The sequence below is a fragment of the Protopterus annectens genome, chromosome 3.part0 (genome assembly GCF_019279795.1).
Source record: "Protopterus annectens isolate FY-2018-M chromosome 3.part0, PAN1.0, whole genome shotgun sequence".
Classification (NCBI taxonomy): domain Eukaryota; kingdom Metazoa; phylum Chordata; order Ceratodontiformes; family Protopteridae; genus Protopterus; species Protopterus annectens.
In genome coordinates, this window is record NC_056731.1 from 1,629,725,132 (window position 1) to 1,629,743,800 (window position 18,669).

Consider the following 18,669-nt stretch of genomic DNA (forward strand, 5'->3'; position numbering starts at 1 on the left):
GCTATAAGCTTCACCTTCAAGGGTAAACCACCCCAGTTATGGGTAAATTCACTGTCACTATAATTGGGCAGTCATTATTAGTATAAATGACACTTACAAAATAATGTGTTTACCTGGTACAGGAAGGCTGTCCTCTTTTCCCCACCTCTGCTGTTCTACCTCAATGTAATATTCCAAAATATTTTTAAAAAAGTTAAAATTCTTAATTTTGAAATATCAACAATATGAATAATGCTTTACCACTTTTGGTCAAGAGTGCAACAGCAAATTAACTGTTGTAAACTGTTGCATATCTTCTACTTAGCTTGAAGTGTTGACAAACAATATAATGGTGATCAAATAACTTCTTGGATATCCTTTAAGATATAGATCACTATTTTGCATTATTTTGTTAAATGCTAGCCCACTCTTCCCCCTAATTGTCACTAAGACTTGTATGCTATCACTAAAAAGTTTGCAAAAAGAAGGGTAGCGTTTGAAAGACACGCATGCATAAATGGGCGTGCCTTCGCTGAAGGTTGGGCGTCGAGCTGGCACCTCGGCGTTGTGTAAAAATCTACTGCCAATCATTAGCAGACCGGAGTTCCGCTGTGGCAACCCCTTACCAGGAAAAAGCCGAACGACAAACAACAACTACTTTTTTCAACAATCAGGCCAGGGTAGTTTTAGCAAAGAAAATACAAGTTTACTATAAGTGGATAACATGCGACACTTACTTGCTGCCACTTGCTCAAAAAAGCAAGTGCTCTAACTCCAACTAGCCCAATCTCCTATAATTACATAGCCCTGCCAACACTTGACCGTATACAATTGTACAGCCCTACCAAAGCTTTAGATCTAACCTTAAAACTCCCACACATTTCCCAGTCTATGTCCTTGCCCCTTACCCTAAAACTCCACTCCCCTCCCTAACCCTAGAGTCCACAATTGCTTCCTAAACCCAAAATTCCTAATGTTCTCCCTAAGCCTAAATTCACTAATCACTCCCTAACCCTAAAACTCCCCTTTGTCTCCCTAACCCTGAAATCCCCCTCTTTCTCCCTCTTCACAGCTGCCACATTTAACCTTATGTGAACTCAAATAATGTGTTCAGGTAAGGTGCTGTGCTTGCCTAAACTCATACCTGAGTTTAAGTGTGAGTGGCAGCCTACACGAGCAACAAGGCACTTAAGTCTCTGACTCTGAGACAGTGTTTTTTAAGTGCTTGGGACTAAAGTGGTTTTAGCAGACCCAATGTATGTAGTTATAACCATTTTCTTTTGAAGAACAGAAGTATTTACAGTAAAATTAACAACATTCAAAATATTTAAATATTTCCAGCAAAAATAAGGGTCATATTTTACAGTTTTTACAAAGCAGTCATGAAGCTGTTTCATACAAGTTAATATTTGACACAAATGTAACAGCAAGTGTACTTCTAACAAGTTACTTTCCACAAAAAACATTGTTTGACTTCTAAAGCAGCAAAGTTGATTACTAGTCATCTAGTTTGATTTATTTTAATGGAAGGCCATCTTTAAATTTATCATTTAAAAGACTGACCACAATGATATTCAACCATGAAAGGTCAAATTTAAAAGGTTAGTTTTGCATGAGTTGAACCCCCCCCCCCCACATCCTTATTAATACCATAAACCACAAGATCATACCATCAAGACGTAATGGAAAAATTCAGTGGTTCATTTTGTCCATTGTCAGGCTTTAATTATTTCATCCTTTCTGATAGACATGTGATAAGCATATATTTGATGTACTATAATTGAAAATATGCATCCTTGCCAGCCTTTGCAAAACCTTGAATATGTTGTTTCTGATGAATTAGCTGTAATTTTATCAAATGTTACAGCACCCTGAAAAGAGTTTCCAAAACATCTCACCTTCTTGTGATTATTGGGATGACAGTTTTTTCAACTGCTGCAAAATCCATAAATTTATATCTGTAGGAAGTGGCTATATAAAAAGTAAGAAGCTTTGGATGAATCTAAGTAGGATCAGGAAAAGATGACCGTAGAACTCTTTACATATATTTTCTACTGTTCTGTGATGTTCATTTTGGTAATCCTTGACACGTTCATTAAACAGCATTTACTTACATGCCCCCACCCCCAGTTTATTTACCTGCCTTCTTGTACCTGTATTTTTCTCACTTGAAGAAAATGTTCTCCTTTTTTTGTATTTATTTTTCTCTTTGCCACTTCTGTTCCCACAGTTTGAAAATACTGACATAAAGGTTTGATATCTGTTCGTTTATAGTAGATCGGCAGCACCTTAACGAAGGCCAGTAAGTGTGCCCTGTGCCAGAAATCACTCTCCCATATCCTTTCATTATTATTCTTGATCTAAACTGAGGAAGTCCGTTCTCAATTCACCTCAGTTACTTCTTAATTTCCAAACTAGGTCACATAATTGTCACACCCACCAGTAGTATCAGTTTAACAGATTATTTTTTCATCTGTTCTATACACAACTCTAATGTAAGTTTATTATTTAATCTTCACATCGTGTACATAAAAAATGAAATGTGCTTGTGCTGTGCTGTTTTATATATTGCTTTTTTTATCCACATTTCTTGGTTTCTTCCGTCTAACGTTCAATCTAATCTCGCTTCAGTGTGTATGCCTTTCAGAATAACAGAGTTTCACAAAGATATCAAACATCCTTAACATTTTAGACAAAAATCTTTATAACTCTTTTAAGTCACAAGATACAGCATATTGAGTTTTGGGAAACTTTTTATGAACTGTTAAGAAAAAGTGAATGAAAGAATAAATGAATACTTGCCAACTTGCCAGATTTTTGAATTACATTTAAAATGATCGTTCAGAATTGGTTCATAAGTGCTGTAGACAATCTTAGTGTGCTTTATATTTTAAAGTGATTTTTGAGCTATTTATATATGTACTATTAGGAGCAGCATAGCCAGCATAAACTAAAATACTAATAACTTTATCTAAAAAAAAAAGAAAAGAAATTCAAAATAATAATAATGTAATGTTTCACTGAGAATTTTGAGTGATTGTTTATTTTATCATTCCAGCACTGTCCTAGTGAAAAGGATGTTCCGATCTCTAGATGATGAATTTGGTCCAATCTCCACTAAACAGATTAAAGAAGAAGTATTAAAACGAGGTTTGTAATCCCTCATATTCAAAAACTCAGTTTTATGTTTCCATGGTTTAATAATGGGCTGTTTGCACAAAAAAAGCAGGGGTCATCTCTTATGAATATGCTATATGGAAGGATACTGCAGCACTTAGAAATAATTCCTGGCAGAAATACTATAGCCTGACTGGCAGATACATGCCATGTGCTATCCAGTAGAACAACATGGGCCAAGAAGTATAGGAGTTTATGCCAGTTATCACATGATTTTGTTCACAACCTGCAGCTATTAATTATTATGGATATTATTACTTTATTTTTAAGAATTTAGCCGTGTATAATTCATTAGTTAAGAGTCTATCAGATCAAATTATTTTACAAGGTGGTAAAGTATGAATTACATATTGGTTTTAACAACATATGATGTTCTTCGTGTTTCACTGTTGCAGTCATTACATTTGGGTAATCTGCTGGCAGGTTGCCCTCAGTCGGCCTGAATAACAAAGTCCTGCATCCTGCGTCTCCTCTTCCATGATGTCAGGTCATCAGGGGTATAAAACATACAGCCAACACCATTTTATTCAGTCTTTCTTGCCGCATGGTGCCCGAAGCAGAAGCAGTTTGCAAGTGCCGGTCGTCCGACTCCTGAAATTTTCGCATTCGAGTTTCAGAACCAAGGTCTTAAAACTAAAGCTAAGTACCTCATTGGGGAAACTTTTTCTTGCTCCTTACCGATGTCAGTAAAAGTTAATAATTGCATTACTTGTGGGAAGCAAATATGAGATGCCGCGGTGGTACGGCGGTAGCGTTGTTACCTCACAGTAAGAGGTTCTCCTGTTCAATTCTCGGCGTGGCTTGGGAGTGCCTTCTGTGTGAAGTCTGCATGTCCGCCCCGCAGTTGGGTAGCATTCAAAAGACATGCGTGTGTAAATGGGCATGCCTTCATTGAAGGTTGGGTGTTGAGCTGGCACCTCGGCGTTTCATAAAAAAATCTACTGCCAATCATTAGTGGACCGGAGTTCCGCTGTGGCGACCCCTTACCGGGAAAAAGCCAAAGGACAAACAAACAACAACTTGTGGGAAGCAAATACCTCATAAGAATTTTCATTTATACTGTATTCCTTGCCTAGGCCTAGATCATAACGTGTCTTGCTGTCGGTTTTGTGCTACATTTAACCAATGCACTATTAACTGTCAGTATAGTTTTGCTTCTAAATATTTTGGATCAAGATTTAGTTATCCTGAAATGTCATCGGTTAGTAATCCGACTACTGGAGTTCACAAAAAACACAAAGAAAAAGACAGAAACAGACCGTTGAGGTCCAAAACCAGCGACGAAGCTTCTCCTAAGCCAGTCGCCGGTTCGCCGGTACTCAGTGAGGCACTTTCGCAGCCCCTGATACCCGCTACTTTTGAGTTGCAGGCATCTACCTAGACCCATTTGGAATCCGGTATGCTGTGAGATTCTCAGAGTATTGAACCCGCAGATGTCTGTCCCTTGGATGGGTCCAGAGCCTCTGATCAGGCACCGGCTTCTGTGGGTGTTTTCAGGCCTCAACATTTTTATATAATACTGATGCCAGTCTCAAAAACAAGGTCAAAAGCATCTTCTGTGTCTAAAACAACCGACGCATGAGCCACGTGCTCAGGCCCCTATGCCTAAAAAACAGATGATCAAAATGGCTGAAGACTTAATTACCTTGATTAGGGGTTCCCACCCCCCCCCTGCTAAGAGGCCTAGGCAAGTTACTGATTATGAATCTTCAGATCAGGTTTCCATTTCTTCTGATTCCTCTTCTGATCAGGAATTTTCCATTCCACCCTATGAGGATTCTGATGCAGAGGAATCCATCCCATCTGCATCTCCTCCTGAGGATTACTCTTTTGGAGAAACTTTGCATACTTTAAGGGAACATTTTCACTAGGAGAGTCAGGACTTCTCTGAGTCAAAAAAGAGGCTTAGAGATTTCCTTCTTCTTCCTCAGCATAGGCCTTTGGCTATACCTCCTGTATTAGACATTGTTGATCATGTGTTTTCGGAATCAAGCATGGCTCCTGATTCCCTACCTCTGGCTCCTAGTAAGCCAGACAAATATTACAAGGTTCCTGACTCCCACAGATTTCTATTCAAAATCCTGTTGCTGACCCTGAGACTATTTCACAGGGTCCCAAGGGTGTTAAGGCCTCTACAGCCAAAAATCCTACCCCCTCTGATAGAGATTCCAGGGCACTGGATAGATGGGGAAAGAAGATTTATACGTCTGCTACCTTGTCAATCAGAGCCTTAAACTGCCAGTTTCATATGCTTAAATATCAACAGCATGTTATGGGCCTACTATAACAGAAAATGATGTTGATTTCTGATTGTGTGGAAAATAAAGAGTTACAGGAATTATTGCATTCAGCAGAACAAGTTGGAAAGCATACTTTGCAATGTGGTTTTGATTCCTTGGAGGCCTCTTGCAGGGCTGCCGTTAGTGGATCTGTGATTAGAAGGCATGCCTGGCTCAAGGAGCAAAATCTGCCTGATCATGTTAAAGCTAAATTGTTGGATGCCTCCTTGCAGCATGGTTTGGTAATAAGGCAGAAGAGGTTTTAAAGAAAATAGAAGACAAAGCTAAATATATGCAAACTGTAAAAGATTTCTTGGTCCTTTCCTGTGTCCAACAGAGTCACTCAAGGCAAATCCAGGTGCTCAAAAGGCTCCAGATACCAATCACTGGGTTCTTACAGGTCAAAGCAATGGGGTGCCTCCACCTCCCAATCTGGAGGAAACAAAGAACAACCCTACAGTAAGCAGTCTCAATGACTTTCCTCTACTATCACCAAGCACTTATCTTTTGGCAGCCTCCTTGGGGGGAAAACTAGCACGTCATGCTCAAAATTGGAAGTTAATTACTCAGGACAAGTGGTTATTGAACATAGTATCCCAAGGGTACAGATTTAATTTCCATACTTTGCCAATTCCAAACGGATGGCCAGATCTGCCACAAAATCAGTGGGCAGAGGCTCAGAAACAACTTGTGCCCCTCATGCATATGAGGGCTATTCAACCAATACCAGAAAAGGAAAAAGGACAAGGTTTTTATTCAAGACTTTTCCTGGTACACAGAAAAGACAATTCTTGGCGTCCAATACTGGATTTATCGATTTTGAATACGTTCCTGGACATTACAAAATTCAAAATGCTGACTTTACAATGGCTACTGCCTATGCTGGGCAGAAACGCTTGGTTAGTGACTCTAGACTTAAAAGAGGCATACCTGCATATCCCAATAAGGAAATCATGCAGAAGATACCTCCGCTTCAAGGCAGGTTTTTTGCATTACCAATTCTCTGCACTGCCCTTTGGCTTATCTACTGCACCCAGGGTCTTTACAAAGTGCCTGGCACCAGTAATTGCATTCTGCAAAGAGGCATACAAATTTATCCTTATCTGGACGACTGTCTCATTCAAGCAGAGGACAAGGACACTCTTCTTCAACATCTGGCATTTGTAAAAAGGCTTCTAACATGCCTAGGGTACACAATAAATGAAAAGAAATTCCAACTGGTACCCTCTCAAATAATTCCATTCTTGGGTACAAGCTTGAATACAACTGCCCAGATGGCTTACCTTACCTATGCCAGACAAACAAAGGCGACTGACAATATACTTCAAACAAATGGCAACAAAAACCCAGTTATCTGCAAGACAAATTCTGCAGGCTTTGGGGTTCATGGCATCCTGCATTCTACTAATTCCATATGCAAGACTGCATATGAGGAAATTTCAATGGTACCTAAAAAGTTTATGGAGCCAACATTGTCACAGACTGGAAACAATGATACCTCTCATTCCCTGCCTACAACAGGAGTTTCTTTGGTGGGCGGAGACATGTCACCAAAACAAGGGACTGTCATTCAGTCAACCTCCTGCCACCCAAACCGTAACTTCAGACGCATCAGACTATGCTTGGGGGGCCCACCTGGCAGGGAGATGCACTCAGGGCAAATGGAGCCCAAAACAAATGCATCTGCATATCAACCAGAAAGAGATGCTAGCTGTTCAGGATGCTCTGACAGCCTTCAAGGACTTAGTTCATCCAAGACGACTACTGATAAAGACGGACAACACCACGGTTATGTGGTACATAAATAAGCAGGGGGGTACACATTCCTACCCCCTTTGCAGACTAGCCATGGCATTGTGGAACATGGCTTTGATTTAACAAATACATCTGTAAGCTCAATTCCTGCCAGGAAAACAAAATACTCTGGCAGACGACCTAAGCAGAAATCTTATGGACCCACACGAATGGAAACTGGATCCACAAATCTTCAGCATGTTAACATGGAAATGGGGGAGCCCAGACATAGATCTATTTGCCTCTCCCCAAAATTATCAGCTGGACAAATTCTGCACAAGAATTCATCACAAAAAAGCATGGAAAGTGGGCTTCCTATCCTTCAGTTGGAAAAACCTATCAGTCTATGCCTTTTCCCCTCTGCCTCTTCTCTCCAAGGTCTTACTAAAAGTCAGACAGGAAAAAACAAAAATGATCTTAGTTGCTCCAAACTGGCTTCGACAACACTTGTACCCACTTCTAAGGAATATGTCTCAACTCCCCCCTTGGTACTTGCCTCAAATACCTCATCTACTGTTTCAGCAGAACAATCAAATTTTGCACACTCAGCTCCAAACTCTGAACCTTCCAGCATGGCTGATCATTTAATTATTCAAACAACACCTCTCAGTAAATCTGTGATGGATGTCATTTTGGAAGCCAGAAGGCCTAGTACTAGAAAATCTTATGCTGATAAATGGAAGAGATGCTGTGCTTGGAACCAAGCACAAGGAACAGACACAGCAAAGCCCAATATTCCTCATGTTTTACAACATTTGACTGAGATGCTTGACAAGGGCCTATCTTTTTCTTCAAAAAAAAATCCATGCCTCTGCCATCTCGGCTCATTACAACACAGAGCCTCCCCTCTTTCCTCATCCTCTGCTTAAACAGTATCTTAGAGGGGCCAAAAATTTAAGGCCTCCCAGAAGATCTCCAACTCCTGCATGGGACCTCAATTTTGTGCTGAAAAAACTCACCCTGTCTCCTTTTGAACAAGCGGCTACTGCGGATATAACATTTCTATCTTGGAAAACAGCTTTTCTCCTGGCAGTCACTTCAGCAATAAGGGTTTCAGAACTACAGGCTCTCATGGCTGTGGAGCCTTTTATTACATTTTACCAGGACAGGGTGTCCCTCAGGACCAATCCTTCTTTTATGCCTAAGGTGGTATCCAGTGTGGTCCTTAACCAGACAATTCACCTGCCAACTTTTTACCCAAATCAGCAGAACAAGGGGGAGCAGATTCTGCATTCATTGGACGTACACAGACAACTAAGATTCTACTTGAACAGGACCAAATCTCTAAGAAAGTCTGAGCAACTACTGGTAGCATTTGCTGCAGGGTTAGAGGGGAAAGTTATATCAAAGCAGACTATTTCTAAGTGGATAAGCCACTGCATTCGTTTCTGCTACTTGCACCATGGTAAACCTGTGCCCAAGGGGATCAAGTCACATTCCACCAGGGCTGCCTCTACCTCAGCAGCTTTTCTCAGAGGAGTTCCAACCAAAGACATTATAGAAGCTGCTACTTGGAGGTCTGTTCATACCTTCACAAAGCATTATCATTTGCCTCTCTTCTCCAAATCCAGGGCAGGCATTGCCACTGCAGTTCTGCAGTGCCTTATAGCCGCTCCTAATGCTGTTTAGCTCCATCCTCCCATCCATAGCTTTGCGATTCTACCCAAATGTAATGACTGCAACAGTGAAATACGAAGAACATAGTTCAGTTGTGTACACTTACCATAAATGTAGAATTTCGAGTGTATTCACTGTTGCAGTCCAGGTTACCGACCCGCCATCCCCCTTTTCTATACCTTTTCTTTCCTTCACTTTATACTATAGCCTTTGTGGTGTGTTTGCTATTAGATGAAGGTAAACTTATGTTGCTAAAAGTGCATTTATATATATATTTCTTATATATATATATATATATATATATATATATATATATATATATATTTGCTCCCCATTTGGAGGGGCACCTGACATCTGGGCAAGAAAAACTGAATAAAATGGTGTCGGCTGCATGTTTTAGACCCCTGACGACCTGACGTCATGGAAGAGGAGACAGCAACCAATGCAGGACCCAAGATTTTGTTATTCAGGCTGACTGAGGGCAACCTGCCAGCAGATTACCCAAATGTAATGACTGCAACAGTGAATACACTCGAACATCTACATTTATGGTAAGTATACCCAACTGTACTTTGCTGATACAGGCTGAGATGCCCTTTAAAAATAAAATTGCTTTTTTTCTCTTTGAAAGAATCAATACCTTTTTAAAGGATATCATGTACCATCAGTCTCTAAGTCTTTCATATAGACTCTGTTTCACTTGTCTACTGATGTAAAAGACAAAAGTTAGTAAACTACTGAACTTTTAAAGGTAATGCCTTTTATTGTATTAAAACAACTACTTATCAAAATATGTTCTGTAAAGCAATGCCCAACTTACATTTAAGTTCTTTGAAGTTCATAATTAATTTATTTTTTTTAGCTGTCTGATGACATTTGTGTTAAATAACTTTCATGTCATAGTGTTTTTGTGTATTGAATTGTTCATACACATACCAAACTAAACCTTCATAATTCAAATTTTTATCAGTCAATTAATACTGTCTTCCTGCCATTGCAGTGCTTCTGTATGTAAGGAAGGAATCTGATGACGTATTTGATGCTCTCATGCTAAAATCCCCAACTGTAAGAGGCCTGATGGATGCTGTAAGTATAAGCAGGCATAAAACAATATCTATTTTTGTCTGTATATAACAGTATATTAGCATCTTACATGCAAATTAATATTGGCTGCCCTGACTAGACATCATATTTGTTCATATCTCTTACCACAAATGAAACATGCGTGAAAAATAAGCTTACACCCACCCACCCAGTATAACATTGGTCATATCATAGTTAGTGGTGTATAACTACTCAAGAAATCAGTTGCTCATAAACTGCTGCTCACTGTCTAAAGGAACAATTTCTAATTGCTTGAAGTGTGTGGTGTTTTTGTAGCCTCTGACCATGGAGAAAGAGTGAGACATTTCTTTTACTCAGTTGTTGAAGGCTTGTTCTGTGAGGTACATTGTTCCTGTTGTTCCTGGAGTGAGAAAATGTAAATGAGGGGTGTGAAGGTGTATCCCCAAAAATGGGGAGGGGCATCAGCTACCCGATTATAATCATTAAAGATGATTTGGAGGACATTAAATTAATTGAGCAAGGCAAGTTTTTGTTTGTTTGTTTTGAGGTTTGTTCATTTGCTTGAGATTCATACAGCTGTGAATATATGTGCCTTGCATATTAATGTACTTAGAACATAACAACATAGAAATAATACCAGGCAAGTGATTGTGGGGATCATAAGACACCAAGCCACATAGCACCCCTAAGAAGACAAACTGAAACAGTTTTTGCTACCCCTGCCAACCATTCAGTACTGCTTACCTCCCAAATCGAGCATGGCCTTACATAATAAGCCAGAAGAAAATTACTGTCTTCCCATCTAGTCATCAAGTCTAGCATTAAGGGTAGCCAGAATAGTACTTTGAGCTAGCAACCTATTCCACAGGCAGAGAGACAGGGAATATGCTGTTCGATGGACCCTGACCCTCCAACTAGTCTTGTTTATTTCTGGTGTAAGTTTAGGTCTCCGGTGCAGGTATTTGTAGAGATACTGGTTTTGCAAGGAAATAGAGGGTCAGATAGGATTAAGTCTTTCATGGCTCGAAAAGCACAGGTTATCCTGGAGCAACTGTTGGGATACTGAGTATAAGGAGATCCATGCTAATGCTTCAAGATACTTCAGAGATTTAACACCTTTAATCTTCGCGATTAGTAATCTTTGCCTTTCTGGCTGAGTGATATGCTTAAACTTGTACATACCAAAAGGGGCATTATATTCAATGATGGGTCTGATAAATGAAGAATGCAGGGGTAGGAGGATTTCATTAACTCTTGAAGATATTCCCTTGGTAATTAAATGAGCCAGATAGAAGGATTTCCTAGCTATTGTGTAGACATGATGATTGAATGTGAGGGCTGTCCACATAAGTAACCAGGTCTGTTATTCATAGATTAGGTTCATAGATTTATAGATTAATGACCCAGAGGTCCTTTCCAAGCCTAACCAAGTTTTCCCAAAAGAAATATGGTTCCCTGTATCCAAATAGGACATTGATGGCCAGGCTTTTATAAGCTACTTCTGTCCATAAGGGAGATGGGTACTAGGCCTAGTGTAAATTTCTTATTCCCCATCCACTGGTCTAAGTTATGCTTACGTTAGGTAATAGACAAACTCAGCGGCTTCACATGGATGGGAAGCCTGTTCCATAGGAGGGGCAGTCTCAATACACATGGATGGGAAGCCTGTTCCTTAGGAGGGGCAGTCTCAATATCTGTCTCTCAAGCATGTTCTGTTTAAGTCACAGACAAAATTCAGGCCCTTAGACCTTGTATTTCTGGTACTGCTTGACTTACAGATATGCAGAAGATTCATACATGTGTGGTTTGTGGATACCTTGTAAGTCAGGCATAGATCACCCCACAGCAATCTCTATGAGCCTGAGTAGAGGGGAAAGGCTTTAAGAAGCTCTGCATAAGGTAGGTTTGTTACACCTTGTATCCTTTCTGTAAGGAACCTCTGAGGTCCTTTTAGTTGCTGCATATGCCTGTTCAGGTACATACCGAAGGGAGCATTGTCTTCTATGATTGGTCTGATACGGGAAGAGTACAGTGAGACAGTGACCTCTTTGGACTTGGATGCCATGCCCTTATTTATAAATTGTGCAGAATAAAAGGATTTCCTCACCATTGTACCCATATGATGGTCGAAGGTAAGCTTCTGTCTACATGTGTACCCAGATCCCTGACCACTGGGTCAACTCTTAGGGGTATATCATCAACATAGCAATTAGCTGAGATGGTTGACTTTCCAAAGGACATAATTAGGCATTTCTTAGAATTGAGTTTAAGCCTTATGACTTTCTTTGTCTGAAAAGAAGTATCATTTATAACATATTAGTTGGGAGCATCATTTTGCCAAATGTTACTACACTGCACTTTTTGCATTTAACTTTAGACCGTTTTCAATAGAACAGACATGCACACTTCCTACTCTTGCTGGAGTCTTTTACTATTAGTGGATGAACAGATTATAGTAGATATAGTCATCAGCAAACTTTGTCAACCAGATTTCCAGGATATTGGCTTGGATGTCTGCAAAATAAATGTCAGACACCAGAGGTCCTAGCAAGGATCCCCGTGATATGCCATGCATTACAATTTTACAGTCAGAGAGTGTACCAGCAACTTTCACAGTCTGAAATCTGTTGGATAGCTAATTGCACTCCTGCACTTAGCTGAGCCTGAAAAAGGTCCACGTGGATCACTGCTTTTGCAATAGTGGCACCTAGCAGTATTAGAAATTTGATTAAGGTTTTGATGCGCATTTCTGGATTACATACACCACTTAAATAATATATTAGTCCAAAAAAAAAATCTGTGCAAGATTTTTATGTTTGTTTCACTCATGTTTCAGAACATAGAAGGTGTTTAACTGTACTAAACTACACGTACAGATATGTCCGGATTTTCATCTTACTAGTTAATTTTCTATAACAGGAAATGACCACAGTGGCACTCCCCATGTCCAGCCTACAAAGATATTGCCATTTTAGTACTTCAGTTTAAGAACAACCTTGCTTGTGTCATACAATGCATGCTGCAGATGTGCGGACCACTGCTTTTGCATTTAAGTATTACAGACAAAGCAATTAAGTGTAATGATACCACTTAAAAAAATGTGTGACATTTTATCACAATGTAATCTTCTCACTTTTTTCTCACCTTCCATTTTGTGCAAAAGTTTAAGCAATGTGTGTCATTTTTTTATTCCCCATATTTTGTTTCTTCTGTGTGCCGCTGTGCCGCTTCCATGTTTTTGTGATATTGCTTTAAGTGTTTGTAACAACAACCATCTCAGGTTTCCACAGCAGCACTCATGAGTTCTGGAACCATGCTGTCTGTAAGTTGCTGTTGTGTATGACTACTAGTTAGGACTATAGTTGTGCGTGCTCCTGACATGAAGCGGTGAGAGCCCAAATCTTAGACCCATCAGGAGGGTCCCTGACAGTCTTTGGTTTAGGTAAGTATTGGACAGAATTCCTGAGCAAAGTTGAAAGTTATGCTGGCAGGTCATTGATTTACAAACATAATGGAAATAATTGTGAATATCATCCCTGTAAGAATGTCACAGTGCATTGTGGAGCAGATGAATGCATATATATGAAAGGTAAGTAATGAACTCCCTTCTCTAACTAAATACATAAACCTTACAAGCCTTTTCCTACAACTCATCTACCAGCTGGCATCCTAAGCTAAATCTCACCATTTTCATATGTCCTTTGAGCAGACTGCTTTACCAAGAGGTTGTGTGACTAGTGATAGGTTACTGCAGGTTAGCCAACACCACTAAAGGAACACTAGGATACCTGGTGGGTTCATTAATGTCAAAAAATAGACAGGTACGTGATCAAAATTAAATTACGAATAAAAGGGACAGAAATGAGGTAACAAGTATTTGTAATGTGTAGTACCCATGTAATTAATTAGTGTTTGATATATTAGAAGTGCAATGCATTTTACTGTTAATCATTAATGCATTTTCCTTTTATTTACAGATATCAGAGAAATATGGTCTACATGTAGAAAAGATTACAAAGATTTATAAAAAAAGCAAAAAGGGGTAAGGCACTTTCATCTGTTTGTAATGTGAAAGAGGTTGTGAAAACACACACACACACACACACACACGTCAACCTCAGTGCAAAAAATCTAGATAATGCCAAAATGTCCTGGGGGGGTAAAGGTCAAACATCAGAGACAGACTTTAATTGTTTTCTCTTATGAACTTTACAAATTGGTAGAATAACAGGTTTTGCATTAGCATGCCATTTTTGAATGATATGAAGTCTGAAACTCAAATGTCTGTCATTATTTAGTAAATTAAATCCTCAGTAATTTGCTAGAAAACTACATTTTATGAGAACCAGACCAAAAATATAAAGCAAAAATCTGGACATTCTCTGACAATCTGGACAGTTGAGATGTATGCACACGGAAACGTGTATGTATGTGTGTGCATGCACATGCACATGTGTACATATCTCTCTCTCTTTATAACATATATAGACATGTTGATGTATAGATATATAAATATATATGAACTCTCTCTGAGTGTATATATATATATATATATATATATATATATTATATATATATATATATATATATATATATATATATATATATACATACATACACACACACACACACACACACACACACACACACACACACACACACACACACATATATATATAGGGTTCCTTTTACGAGATCGAAAACCCATTTATGCAAATACGAATACGTTGACCCATACTGTGTAAAGTACATGAACCTCGAATGTCCAAAACCGCAAATTCCGAAATGTCAATTTGTTTTGGTTGGCCCATCTGCAGTATAGCTCCGTAAGGTAAGTGCGCAATAGATAGGACTTTAGGGTTAGGATTTGGGTTAAGGTAAGTGCATAGATAGGTAATGTATGTAAGATTTAGTGTAGTGTTAGATGTAGGGTTTTTTTAAAATGTATGTATGTGTATTATTTATTTTGTTTGGGTGTATGTCTGTAGGGGAAGTGTGCAGTAGTTACGGACCTTATGGTTAGGGAGGGATTACGGATAGTGCATAGATAGTTGTATATGTGGGGTTTAGTGTAGTGTTGGAAGTAGGGTTTTGTTAAATGTATGTATGTGGATTATTTATTTTGTTTGGGTGTATGTCTGTAGGGGAAGTGTGCGGTAGTTACGGACCTTTTGGGTTAGGGAGGAGTTAAGGATAGTGCATAGTTAGTTATGTATATTGGGTTTAGTGTAGGGTTAGAAGTAGGATTTTGGTGCTTTACTTTAGATTAGAAGTAGGGTTTGGTTAGTGTATGCATGTGGTTTATTTATTTTGTTTGGGTAGGTACTATGTAGCGGGTGGTGGGGTTGGCCAACTTTGATAGTTCAATATTTTATTTTTCGCGGTTTAGTGTGTTCGAGATTTTTGCGGTTCGCAGTATAGGGGTCGCTGTTTAGGTATTCGCATAAAGGGTTATTCGATCTCATAATTTAGACTCATACATATATATATATATATATATATATATATATATATCACTAAATTTTGTCTAAAATTTGTTGGATTAACAAAATCTTCTGAACTAAGCAGATGTCCAACAGGTGTGCAAGATGTTAGAATTCTTGGGAGTTGGGGAATTGCCTTTTCCCCAATATTGTGCGATATTGGAGTTAGTATATATAACTAGCATGGAGTGTGGGGAGAAACAGACCCTACATGGGGGTAGTGGGGGCCTTACCCCCTGCAAAAAAAACAATGTTTGTTTTAGTTTTAGTTTTGCATGCAGCAAGGTTACTGCTCTGTGCATGCATAGTAGCATGCCGATATTGGCATTGTCAACATTTTGAACATCAATGTTTGGTTCTTTTGACTAAATTCAGTTGTCCCATATATATATGCAGCAGATAGAGTTGTCACCTCACAGCAAGAAGTTCTCCATTTCGATTCTTGGCTGGTGTGTCTTTCTGTGTGGAGTCTGCATCTCCTCTCTGTGTTCACATGGGTTTTCTCCAGGTGCTCCAGTTTCCTTCCTCACTCCAAAGACATGCAGTAGGTGGATTGAAAACTCTAAATTGGCTGTGTGAGTTTGTGTGCATGTGAGAGGCATCATAGTAGCCCACCTCAGGACTACCACTGGGCCATACAATCTTTGGCTCTAGATGATTGTCACTGATGAGGTGACACCCCGACCCCATGTGGAAAATGGGAAAACGGGATTGTGGATGGATATTTATAAATATGTAATCATTTTTTTTCCACAGTGCAAAATGAATTAATTTCATTGTGTTAAACTGACCCTAGTGCTTGGTGTGCATGTACGTGCATGATTCTGTGTGTGTGTGTGTGTGTGTGTGTGTGTGTGTGTGTGTGTGTGTGTGTGTGTGTGTGTGTGTGTGTGTGTGTGTGTGTGTGTGTGTGTGTGTGCATGCGTGCATGTGATTATGTACTTGCATGTTTTCTCCATGAAAATAAAGATGATTTCCCATTCCACTTGCCAGCTAGAATAGTCTGTGTCATAAAAGGAAATGTCATATTTTACCTTACACCACGCAACACTTGACAAGGATAATGAAACATATTCATAATGTTGTGGGAGCACATTTTCCTAGCACAGTTATCCTTTTATAAAGGATATGGTTTGCAGTTGTTTTCAGAGAATACTGTCACCTAATGTATTTTCTGAGATACTGCAGGCTTTAGATAAAATGAGTGCCTTGGACAATGTTGAAAAACTGCAGCATCTGCCCTTAACCAATGCAGAAGGGCTGAAGGCGAGAAGATAGTATTGCAAAAAAGTGTTACAAAAATTCATGACACCTTCAATGGCTGAAAGTAGCTTCTGTCAGATTTGTAGGTATTTATAGTCACCATATTATAAGCTGCCTAGCTGAATAGTGAAAGGCTACTATTTATGTGACATATATCACTGTTTAATATATTAACCATATCAAGTTTGATTCTGGGTTGTTCTTTTCTCTGTTTTATTTAGTCTGTTTTTTTTTATTTCTTTTTCTAGTGTTTAATTTTATGAGTCCATTTTTAAAGCATCTTCTGTTTTTCTAATACCTTAATGATGTTTGTTATTTTATTTACTAAGAATATACAGTCATTGGGATTAAGCATTGTAATACTGTTGACAAATAAACATCTAACATCAACACCTCACTGGGAGAGCGTGGAATTCTTGTAAGCCCCATTAAACTATTGTGGATAACAATCACTTTCTCATGACTTAGAACTAAATGTGAGACAAGAAGCTTGGCTTTGTAGAACTGTTTTAAATGAAAAACACAAGATAACTGGTCATAAATTCCATAAATAACAGTTTATTTTCTAAAACAGTGATCAGATGATTATAGACCACAGAACTATGAGGAATAGTAACATCTAAACATAGAAACTAGGCATTAGGTTGGTCTGCAGTTTTCAGGAGAGGTTTTCGGGTTGTCTTTGCAAACAAAGGCTAAGATGTACCCAGCTAAAAACAGAGCAGGGATTTTTTATCATTCTCCCTGGATGAGACCCCTATTAAAATGTCAGTCCTTGTATCGCTGAGTGCCGACACATTAAAAAGACCGAAAATGTAGAAGAGTGTATATCGAACATGTCTTCTCATTTAAACTTGTTTTTGCAGGGGAGCAAGTCTCCTCACTAGGTGTAAGACCCCTCCACAATTCCAAACTTATATACACCAACTCTGAGATCACCATACCCTAGAGAAAAAGGATATTCTGAGAAGTAGCATCCCAGACTTTATATGTCAGTCCATTTAGTCTGCTTATTATAGGACTCAGTAAAGTGAGTCCCAGTATTTCATATATTTACCATATGGATGCATATCTGTTATCGATGTGCATAAGCTCTGCACCCTGTTGATGCAGCAGGTATCTATGCATCTGTTTACCTGAAATTAATTGTACTCTAGAAACATCTAAAAGGTATAGAAAGAACATGCTAGCCAGATGGTGGAGTGTTAGAATATCCAAACTCTTGACACCTGTGACAAGATAGTCAATGTTTGATTATAATTCTCTTAAGCCAAAGTGGACAGAAAGGGCTGGGTGACTGTCAGCCTGCTTTCATTCATGAGAAGAAGGTGTGGGACCTTGGAGATGGAGGACAGTATGTGCATGGCATCATTCACTCTGTTTCAGATAGTCAAATCACAAGATGTCCATGTCATCAGTATGCAGGTACCTAGCAAGGTGCATACCAAACTGAGGCACTGGAGGTATACAAGGCATATTACAAAAAAATCCTTGCCATCTGCAACTTGATGTTATCTCATACTCTGCTACTAATCTTTCACTCCAACCCATACAAGGGGAAAATACTGGGGAAAGAAATACATAACAGTATGGACTGGCAGAACAATGGGCCCAAGGTCAGTGAAGACAATTAGTTATAAAAGCATAAAATAATGGAAATTACTTGCTGCAGGGGGCACTTCATAAAATATACCATGGAGCCACCAGTCTATGGACACATAGCCTTTAAAAATCTCAACCCTGAGGCCCTTCCCATTCCCTCATTTGTAATAGTTTTTTCTTGCTGACCCTAAACAGAAGATTACATTTAGCTATAGTCTGATGCTGAACAAAAGGCAACAATTATTTGTCAAGTGGTCTAACAGTAGTTGTCATATTCCTGTTTTGCCATTTCTTGATTTGTGAGAGTTATCTTGCTAACCAGAAGCAGAATATTTTCATCACATCACTGTGATATGGTTCTTTTCTTATAAAGTCAGAAATCTGGAAGTGTGTGTGTGTGTGTGTGTGTG

General features: G+C 39.0%; 1 protein-coding gene across 1 annotated transcript in view; it reads left to right on the plus strand.

Moving 5' to 3' along the window:
* GRHL2 (grainyhead like transcription factor 2) overlaps positions 1–18,669 on the plus strand; it is a 759,972-nt gene that overhangs the window by 734,947 nt on the left and 6,356 nt on the right. Inside the window, exons 13-15 of the mRNA XM_044065661.1 lie at positions 3,038–3,129; positions 9,847–9,932; positions 13,889–13,953. Coding sequence (XP_043921596.1) covers positions 3,038–3,129; positions 9,847–9,932; positions 13,889–13,953 — 243 coding nt within the window. The remainder of the gene's footprint in view (positions 1–3,037; positions 3,130–9,846; positions 9,933–13,888; positions 13,954–18,669) is intronic.